General features: G+C 37.8%; 1 protein-coding gene across 1 annotated transcript; it reads right to left on the minus strand.

Annotated features, from left to right (window-relative positions):
* Window positions 1-5,627: 5,627 nt before the first annotated feature.
* Window positions 5,628-10,814, minus strand: cbln1 (cerebellin 1 precursor). The gene is made up of 3 exons (XM_077193988.1): window positions 10,193-10,814; window positions 9,617-9,736; window positions 5,628-6,697 (listed from the first exon to the last, which is right to left on the minus strand). Exons 1-3 carry the CDS (start codon window positions 10,445-10,447, stop codon window positions 6,500-6,502), a joined length of 573 nt encoding a protein of 190 aa, XP_077050103.1. The 5' UTR covers window positions 10,448-10,814; the 3' UTR covers window positions 5,628-6,499.
* Between the last annotated feature and the right edge of the window lie 634 nt (window positions 10,815-11,448).

The raw sequence follows: 11,448 nt of genomic DNA on the forward strand, positions 1-11,448 counted from the left end.
ACTCTTGTTTCTTAAATGTTGTAGACGACAGACTAGGGTGTATGCACTCAAAATGCGCCTAATTTGATTAAAGAGATAATTGTATTATTTGTTTGTAAACAGAAAACACATTAACCTGCTAAAGTGAGTACAACAGGACTTGTATAAACATGCTGTAGCTAAATGAAGCGCACAAACTAATTATGAGCATGATTAAAACCTCTCTCTCTTTCTCTCTCAGTTTAAGCATGCCTGTGTTGTTAATGGGAAGGGGATTAATTTGCACAATGATATCATTCGCAGAGATAATTTGTGACACTAACATTCAATTGTTCCCCATTAACGTAATAGGCCTTCTCGCCCACAAGTTGCAGAAGGCAAAAATAAAACACAGAGAGACACTGAACGACTAAACATCACTCAAATTGTTATAAGACTAGTGAAAAAAAAACAACCTCTGAATCCCTCCTGAGATAACATAACATTACCATTTGAAATTGCTGTCAGTTCAAAAAAGTATGCAGCACCAAGACAAAAGACTATTCATAGTATATTTATAGTGTTTTCTAAATAATTAAGGACATAAGCAAACACCCAAGCACATTTTCTACCAAAGGTCTCCAACTGATCAGCAGTTAACACGTGTGGTGGCATATTGTCTTGCTTTAAAATGTGACGCAATCTGCTGAAACATCAGTTCCCCACATTTTAAATATTTAAAGTGGTTGGTCGTTTGGCAATATCATCAATATCCCTGAAGTTCACAATCTTATTTCCCCATGGAAAAATCTGGAGAAAGAATAAATCCCAAGCCATTAACCACATCATTCTTCATGAAACATTTTAAATGCATCCAACCCAGAAAATGTGTTTATCTTTTATGACGTAATTGACTTTGATCATTCATGCCCAATAATACAAAGAGGAAAATCTTAGCTGGTGCAGAAATAAGCTAGTGCTTGTTGACAAGGAATATGACAAGTTCTTTATATTTCATATAACCTCAAAGTTATCTTGCTATCCATTTATTTCACACTGATATTTTCTAGCATTTGTTAAAAAAGTAACCTTTAAAAGACCCAATGAAATCGCCTGACAGCAAGCACAACCTATATGAACCAATAGTCACAGTTATGAACCATGATTTGCAATTGCTAGTTAGTGACAAGTGGTATAGGGGGTTAGACAATGTCATTCTAGAGAGCATTCGATTGGACGGACAAAAAAAAAAAAAAAAACTGTTGTTCAGGCAGAGCCACCACCACTATATTTGATCCGTTTTCCCAGAAGAAAAATGTTGCAAATTTTAAATGTGCTTATCAGCTAAAGTCAATTTAATTAATATTTAGAGATCTCAAAGGTAATTGAAATGGACTAAAACCCACAAAACTCTCATTTTGATTTCATGGGGTCAAGGCAGTCAACAGAAAAAGCAATATACTCCATAGGCGCAGATCCTTGAGCACCCACAGAAAAACAAGGTATTCTCCATTAAAATCATGGGAACATCGATCGATTGGTGGATCTCACATTGGGTTCCACCGGATCGTAAGACACATAATACCATACAGTTATATTTAGCATTGAAACATCATTCCCTGACACAAAAGCTTAAGCTTTCTGTTTTTTTAAACAACAATACATTGGATTATGTAATTAACTCCAAAATAATCAACGAGAAAGCAACTCCCGACAACACTCTAATATGAAATAGGCTAATATCTGAATGAAGATGTTTTGTTTGGTTAGTGATGTAGCCTATTGGCAGAGTGTGTGCTTCTCTGTTAAAATTGTTCAGAAACATTAACTAATTAACGCATATGATAGACTCAACAACAACCGAACATTTTTAATCTTTCACACAAGTGAAATAAAGCAGGGAGAAACAGAAAATCCTGGAATACATTACTTGACAAATGTCAAGATGTATAGAGTTAAGATCAAACTAAAAGGTGATTTAGAACACTTCTAAGGCAAAAATGTCTCTTTTAAATAATGATTTGTCACTCATTGAGATATAGCCTCATGATTTACCACCACACAAGGTACATCTACAGTCTCTATCTATTGGATGTAAGCCTACTGGATCTCCCCTTCTTTTTCTTTTTTTTTCTTTTTTTTTTACAAAGCACGATTAGGCTATTGGTCTGAAATATTCTCAAACCACTTCTCTGGATAAATAACACAGTAGCATCAAACTGGAAGCAAAATACCCTGAACAGCATCAAGCGCTCATAAACCAAGCCACCTGCAGCAGATGTTGATGATGATGCGCATTCATGAGAGTTGGTGTGACGTGAGCACATAACCCCGATAAAGCAGATAAAATGATGTCAACATTTCTGTCACTCGCTCCAAAAGCACAAATCAAATTCAGCAGGCGGTTCATTTAATTTCAGAGGCCATTATAATTACTCCACTCCTGTTCGAGCATCACAGTTAAAGCAAACATCAGTTTAAGTAAACATTCCTAATATGGTTCCTCATATGGCAATTAAAATTCAATCTGCAGTGTCTCACCGCTTCCTCTTTTAATTGCTGCTCTCTCTCACCTCTATTTTGCCATAGCATTGAAAGAAATAACTACCACTGAGCTGTCCTCTAATTGCTTGTCACTGGGCATGATTTTAGGAGCTATATTCTTAAATTGGCAAGGTTTACAAACATTGGGACTGAAGACATTGTCCTTTGCCAAGAACCAATAAAGAATCATTTTGCATCTGACCGAGAAGGATAACGTTACAGATTACATTCTACTCCTTTATTCAATTATTATGGCCTTCACTTGCTTGTTGAGCAATGAATTAGTTTTCTACAAAAATTATGATAGTCTAACAGGTCACAGTGTGTTATAGGTTATACATATCTATTAAAATTAAAATTAAAAATTCAAGTAAAACAAAGATAAAAGAGAAACTTTAGAACCTGAAATAAATTCAAAATGAAAAGAAAAAACGTCAGTTAGCCTAGTAAGGTTAACGTTAGTCACAATAATGAGAAATCAAGCTGCGATAACATAAATTGAGATATAAAAAAATTATAATAAAAATTATTGATTAAGAAAATCGTGTGTGTGTGTGTGTGTGTGTATGTGTGTGTGTGTGTGTGTGTGTGTGTGTGTGTGTGTGTGTGTGTGTGTGTGTGTGTGTGTGTATAAACTTGTTTCAGCAGAAAAACAAGCCTTGTTCTTGTTTTAAATTTGTTGTGTCGTGTGTGTTGCAACAACATCTAATAAACAAAATGGCCGCCAAAACAATCTTATTGAATAATTTAGGTAATGGCAAACTGCTTTTAAACAGGTTTGAGGAGCTTTAACCATGTCACGTAAACATCTTAATTCAACACAAGTTCTTGCTTATAATAATCAAACTCATTGTGTAGGCTAAATGTAAACGTTGCCAATATTGAGCCGCACAGTGTATCGGAGTATGCTTCAATCTGATCATATTTCCAGTCGCTTTGCACTTTAACAAAACTCCACCATATTTTTTTCTTTCTTCGTGTAAGTGTACCCACCTCAATCTTCCCCGCAATCAATCTTAAACAGGAACTCACTTGCAGGGGAGACACCATTATGGCTGTTTTTCGACGTTATGGGCCACTGTCGCATCGTCGTAGTGAGCGAAGGCCGAAGTCTCCGGTAATCTAGTCATAGCAGGAGAGATGGATGACGCGCCTTACTTCAGTCAACGAACCAAGCTCGCGCCCATGAGAGGCGCCTGGCTGGCACGTGCCACAGTAGGAAACATTTGGCGTGCATCTCTTGCGACCTCTAGGCTACCCCACTGTCACGCGCCGACATAAATTAAGATGATTGACTTCATATCCCGACTTTTATGACTGATTTAATAGTCTAATAAATTTTGGTCAGTAATATGAGTTCATCATTTAGTGCATCTTACTCAGATAAAGAACATGTATATGGACTCACAGTGAGTAACTGTCTTCTATGAAGCCTATCTAGCCTATCATATTTGATATCTTCATTTCCACGGACTCTAAAATGATCAACATCAAAACTTTGCTGAAAAACGTGTAAACAATCGTATTGCCTCCTACCTTCCTATTGATCATACCATTTTAGCAAGTAAAGGATCTTTTAAAAATCTAAAATCTAAAAATCTAAATATGTCCACCTTCAGGTCCATGGTGTCTTTTTGATGTGAAGTATTTAATGATTGAACAAATAATAAGTAAATGTAAGAATAGCCTAACTTTTATATAAATTAATATTTCAAGATAAACATTTACAGGAATGAAGTAACTTAGATTTAGTACTATTATAATCCATACATTATTTTTAGAAAAAGAAATGTATCAAATAGCCTTTGATATAACAAGCTTTTGAGGAATATTTGTATATCTCTGTCATCATTGTATTGCACATATGTTTTCCCCTACAATTAAAACTATAGAGTTTTGATGATAAAACTAACCTTTTGAAATATAATCTTAATAAGACATATATTATTGGGATATATAGTGACAACTTATATTTACATATATTTTATGTAAGTCTGTTATACTAGCCATTTTGCTCAGTAAACCTTTGCTTCAATGATCTCTTCCATTAAAAAAAAAAAAAGGATATTTCTGACTGTTATATGTCAGGCTTAGCCAGGGTTAAGGTTTGTATAATGCAATATTCAAACAAAAGGTAAAGACTGATCTTGAATCATAGCTTCACAAATTAAAATTGCACTTGAACATCAACATGCCATAATTTCTGCTCAAACGAAGTTAAATATTTCCTTTTCTAGCTCTCTTTTCCCCTTCACTTCCCACATGCCCCTTAGCTCTCATTCCATAGTTCTGCTCAGACAAATGATAAGGGTGCAGACACTAATGAGTGGTTTTAAACGGGTCTACTGTCTGGGCACAGGCCAGCAGGGACACTACGGCTCTTATGGTGCCGTTTTAACATTTCACAGCTCAACACTTGTCTATTCATCCTCTTGATATCCACAGAACGGTGAGCACAGAAGCAGCAAGTTTTCTTGAGAAGGCCCTCAAACGCAGCATTATATAATGAAGAGATGGTGGTATGATGTACTAAGGTGAGCATCGCCTGTCAGAACATTGAGCTCCTGTTATGTTGGAAGGGTAGAGTGAGGGTTCGTCTTTGGTTCCATTTTCGTGTTTGTTATTCCGCATTTCAACCTTTCTGTCCAATTATGAGTATTTTTAGTTTGGTTACAGACATGGACTAAAAATCCCTTTCATGGTATGAAATACCTTAAGGACAATGCAAAAAAAAAAGTTAAGTAAAAACAAAAGAAAAAGAGTATAGGAAAGATGTCCGCAACATGATTTTTGTGTAAACAGTGGGGTTTGCTTATTATGCAAGCGCTAATTTCCCCCCAGGAGCTCATTAGAGCCTTGAGTGCAGCAGAGAGAGGCCCCAATCACCCGGTAGAGAGAGAAAGAGGCAGAGATAGGGAGAGAGAGAGACCAGCCAAGCATGTCTACATCATGAGAGAGCACAGTGAGACACACTGAGAGTGTGTCATTGTGTCTCTGTGGCACACACACACACACCGAGCTTTGTCAGATTTAATTTCAGTCAAATGATTAGTGTTTGTTGCTATCTAAAACCTGTAGGCGACAAACTTCAATTTTCAAAGCACAGAATCAGATTAAGAAAAATAAAAAGTACCATTTAATTTTTATTGAATCAAAGAAAAGAAAAAAACAATGGTTAATTAATTAAAAGGGAGGATTTTGTCTGCTAAATATTCATATATCTTACAATCAATGATAATAAAACTTTGTACTTTATAGTATTTCTGATATAGTTTCATCTTAGCCACATTTTTTGACCGAAACAAAAACAAGAAGCATTGGTAGTTGGACAGCAGCCTGAAAATCCACACACAATCACTAAGTATTAACACTGAAATACAGAAATACAGAGAGTTGACCAGATTCATTTAGGCATTGAGTAATGTATATCATAATCATATAGAAACTTTTTTATGTATTTATATATGTATATATCCAGAATGCAGTCTTCTTGTGGGGATTCAGAGATCCTTCCGTCATGACAGAGCAAAGACGCCCTCTCAAAGACAAGAAAGAGTGAGCTGGAGGAAGCCAGAGAAAGAAGGGGCGCTGCACTGAGAGGAATGACAATGGCATTTTGAAACTCACAGTATGTATACGTATGGAGAGAATATACAAAGATGTGAAGGACAGTCCTTAAAGCAGCTGAATACTTTTGAGGGTGGATTGTGATAGGATGAGTAAGAGGTCGGTGGGAAGGGCTACGATCCTCTGTATCCTTTCTTTCCATATTATTTCAATTATCATAAGGATAATAAAACAAAGGTTTTGGCTGTCCAGAGCTGTAGTCAAGCAGCAGAGCAAAGTGAGTGTGACTGAGAGCCTGCCACATAAAATTTTCACTTCCTATATGTTTTCTTTACATTCTCGCTATCATTCTATCTCTCATCCGCCCCCTTCTATCTCCCACAAGCCGGCGAGCTAAAGAGCAATAGTCCTTCCACAGCATGCCCCTCCTCTACAGGGGGAAGACCAGGAAGCCGGAGAAGGTGGAGTACTTCCAGCCGCCCATCAGGTTGCCTCGCTCCAGCTTGAGGTATGCGCGGTCGCCTTTCTCCATTTCAATCAGGACGCCGTTACTGGCCGCTTCACGTGTGACGTCCTGATCCCCGGCGAAGGCGGAGATCACCGGCCAGCCGTTGTGCATCAGGCTCACCTGTAACATGGAAGCATTTCGATTAGCCAGTAGCTTCCTATCGCTGCACAAAGACATTCACACATACTCTTTCTTCTGTTTCTTTTCTCTCTAATTTACTTAAAGGAACTGAAATTAGATAAAGAATAAAAAGAAGCTAAGCAGGTATTGCTAGGCTGAGTAAAAATGTTATAAAAAAGCCCCAATGGGATAACAGGAAACTATAACGTTTTTAGTATCAATCAGAGCCGTTTGAATCTTCTCACCAACAATAATGCATGTAAACTATACACTCTTGTTCCCTTTCTTTTGCAGGCTGACAAGCCCCTTGATAATACAGTTGGCAGCTCACTATGAAATCATAAAAGTTGATCAAAGCATTTATGGGCCTTTGCCAGAAGAAATGAAAATGGCACATTGCTTTATTTGTGTCTATTTTTCTATGCCAACCATTCTCAGACCGAGCCAGAAGAAGAGCGAAAATGACATTTGATACTGCAATGAGGAATGAGTTTGGTTATTGGAAAGGCACCGTTGAATGTTGTGCGTGACCATCGGATACACAAAATCAGAGGCTATCACTATCTATATGCAAAAACACTGTTACACAATGAGAACGCACTCTCGCACAGAGATAAAGCCACAAAAGGCTCACCACTAACATACCCTCAACATGCATTTATTCACAGGATGACAAGTGAGAACATCATCATGCACCCTTTATCCTTTTTGGGTGACTTTCACCTTCCAAAAAACAAACATTTGAGGCCCTGTAATTCTAATTCCATCCTCAATCATATAAAACATACAAATGGACCATTGTATGAAAACCCCCAAAAATGAGATGTGAGATAATGTGAATGGATCTCTCAAAACACAATTTAATGCTGCATTTAGCGGAACCGACAGCTTCCTGTCCAAATGACGCTGTGGAGTGATGGAGGACAACCCCCTCTTTCTCTAAGTCGCTTTGCCTGTCTCAGTAATGCATAATGCTTGGACACGATCGACGACAAAACGTTTCCCCCCCTCTTTGCCATATCTATTCACAGGGTCATTATTTTAGATCAGAGTGTAATTTTCTTAATTAACGTCTGTCACATCTGCGGGTTTAAAGAGAATTGTGCTTCACAAAATATGGGCCGTATATATTGTCTGCAATCAATATTCAAATGCATGGCTGTCTGCTCCTTTGTCTTTTGAAAAGTGTTGCGTCAAGATTTTCATGAAAATAACTTTCTCTGACAATTTGCGTCAAGATTTTCATGAAAATAACTTTCTCTGACAATTTGCACTGCATTGATCTAGACGGCTCAGTCTGTATGTTAGTATTCCAATGTTAACAAAATATAATAAGTTAACTAAATCATGTTTAGTGAGTTTTATAATCAAATTAACTTACAATGAAAATAACTGACTCATTTTAAATACAGAATATTAGTTTTTGACACCTAAACCAGACCAGAATTTATAAAAGTGGGGAAAAAGCGTTTCCCAATCAGATGCCAAGTGTTGTCAGATGGACTTGTCATTTGAGTATTGAAGTACAGTACTCTGTGATACGATATGAAATTGACTATGAGAATATGAGCTATGATATAAGCTGAAAGAAACTGCAATAAAATTTGATGAGTTACATTTACACCCAATGCATGCAGTTCTCCTTCCAAAGAATTCTTCGAGATCCACACAGGCACTTTGTGTTGCTGTATTATTTATGGATCCTTTCAGATCATTGTGTGTGTCTGTGTGTTTATCATATGTTCTGCTTGGTTATAGAAAAGACTGCTTCTCCCTCTCAGATCAACAGAGTGGAATTCATATTTTCTTTGAAGTGTGAAGTGTATATAAAAGAACAAAGAAAATATTTAATCAGCTAAAGAAAGCAATTCACACATAATCTTTTGTGTTACTCTAGCCAAACATATTTAAAAGTTTATTTAAAAAAACTAATTTAAAAAGTTGCACTTGAACTGACTAAAATTAAGGTCTAGGCCTATAGTAAAACCAGCATTAAATCAAGTATAGAGATTAATATGATCATGTGATTAAAAGTTACAAATATGCTTTCTGTTTGCTCTAGACACATTAACTAGGAATTAACTAAGCATTATTAGGACAATATATATTGTAAACACTGTTCTGTCCTCCAATGTCTGGCCTTTTTACAGTTAATGCACAGCAGAACCTATAGCCCATAAACTCTTCCAATCTACTCACACGATTGAGCAAAATCCCTGCATCTCATAAAAAAGTATAAATAAATATATAAAGTACAAATATAATTCTTGTCATTTGTGTGCGCACCGTAAAAAATAGACAAATTGAAATAGGCCCTCCAATGCAAGACTATATTCACATGTTTTCTCTTGTATTATTTGTCCTAATTAAATAGTTGGATTAGAGAGCTTTGGTTTCACTATTTTTTAGTGTGTCATATACACATCTTCAACTTACTGTCTTCATTTAGTCAATGTTTCAGTGCATTTCAGAGATAAATAGGGAAATGTGTGATTTGACTTGCTTCTAATTTTGTCGCCGATCAGAGCGGAATAACGGGATATAGTTGTGAATCCTCTGAGAGACACGACAGTGTAATTGCACTGCAATTAGCCAAAAACAGCATGCATGCATGTATATATATATATATATATATATATATATATATATATATATATATATATATATACACACACAGACAGGAGGCGAGTCTGTCACGCGCGTTCTCTGTCCATGGTCCTGAACACGCGCCAGTCTTGTCTACGCGCCAAATTTTAGGCTGGTTGTTAATCTCGTGCTAATTGAGGGAATAAAGAAAAGCGTTCCTCTCTAGACAACTGAAAATTTCACATTTTCTCTCACACACTCTTTGCTGTCCCACGCGCACCACAGAACACTTCAGAGAATGGTGAGAATTAGGGTATGATGAGTTGCACTTACCTGGATCGTTTGACGATTATACACTTTTACTACGTGGAAATTAAAACTGTATATTCCTTTGCGCGGGGCAAAGAAATTGCTCCTTTCCTCATCGAAACTTTTACCAACGTTCACAAGTACCTGAAGGATGATGCAGAAATTAGAATATAAGTCAAACACGCAATAACAAGTAATATCGATTTAAAATCTCCCTTTTAAGTCTAAGTTTGGGCTCTCTAGGTTTTACGATGAACACTGCCTGGTATAAAGCAACAAAGCGTTTAAATCGGTTCGTCATTCATTATATATACAAGAGCTGATGGGGATAGTTTTATGACACAAAAAAAGAAGTTCACGGCTATTAGATATAATTGAAAAGTTATTAGCCTGTAATAGACCTTTAACGAAGTGGAGGGAAATGTAACATCTCCCCAGATTACACATAGCCTATCAGTTAAAGGTTTCATTGCTGTGATATTTCTTTGATTTTGTGACCTAGTTTGTATTTGTAACCGTGACACAAAATCCTCACGCAATTCACAAAAAGTATCATTAAACAAAATAAGTAAAGTGACTATTTCCATAGCGGAAAATTACCTGATCGAAATAGATCACCATTGTTCGATTGCTCATTTCCGACGGCTCGTGGTTCGTGTTCCTCACCACGGAAAAAGCCACTTTGGCGCTTCCAGAACGCACAGATATCCCAAGAGCCGTCCCAGTGGGGTCCGAGGTGGGATTTGAGTCGCACACGACCAAGCATTTCCCCTCCAGTACGATTGGTTCCGTCTCGTTCTGTGCGTATACATGGCACACTAACCACACTGCGCCTAGCACCAACGTCAACATCATGCCAACTTCACTCCGCACCTAACAGCAGCCTTCTCGCAAAGACACAGCCCGCTCAAATTCCAAACCAAAATCACTCCAAACCTGTCCTCACTGTAAAACGAAGTCCTTCCAAACAGTTTAGGTCAGGACTACAACAGTTTTTCCCCTCGTTCCCCTCTCAGTCCGTAGTGGAAGAACCGACTGAAAGCGGATCAAGGCCCTTACCGAGCTCGCGCGCAGTAGAATACATAGCGCGTGGGGTCCGTCTGCTCGCGCGCTCAATTATTGATATGTGAGATATTAGAAGTGAAACACAAAGGCTCGTGAGCGCAATCCTCCCGCCCTCCTCACTCTCCCCTCCGGGCCCCCAATCAGCGCAAGAGACGGTCTTTACTTTTCCAATCGCTTTCCAAGCAAGTGCATGGACCGCCTCCTCTCGTGACAGAGCCGATGGGGTCCCACCCCTCAAAAGAAGTATCTTACAGGTGGACCCTACTCAGTAGACAGAAGGGGATGACACCCCGATCCTCGGAAAATGGGGGCGCGTTATTTTGTCATCGTTTTACCGGACACAAGGACGCAATTTTTCTTCCGTGCCATGTTAAATGGTTACTCAGGATGAATGGATTTTGAGCGCGCGGGAACACAGCGGAGGTTGTCTTCAGGAACGCCGGGTGGAAGTGGTTCACAAAGTTGCTTTTGCTCACTAAAGGACGCCTATTGCAGAGAAAAGGACACTTTACGAGGGCAGTGACGCTTAGCTACACATTCTACAGATGGACAAGCCAACTTTAAAGCGAGGACTTAAAACGTCATTTCAATAGAAAAAGAATGTAAAACTGCTACAGTAGCCTAAATAGGCTAAACGTTAATTGGGAAACTGTCAGTTTTCTCGTGAAATATAGCAGGAAAAATATATTAGATTTATTGGACAATAAATGTAATTTCACTGCGAAAGGAATAGGATTTAAACGTAAAAGTATGAATTACCATATCATTTAGGCTACTTGCATCAACATTCT

This window comes from Siphateles boraxobius, unplaced genomic scaffold (genome assembly GCF_051911475.1).
Source record: "Siphateles boraxobius isolate OS27281-9 unplaced genomic scaffold, OSU_SipBor_1 31, whole genome shotgun sequence".
NCBI lineage: Eukaryota > Metazoa > Chordata > Actinopteri > Cypriniformes > Leuciscidae > Siphateles > Siphateles boraxobius.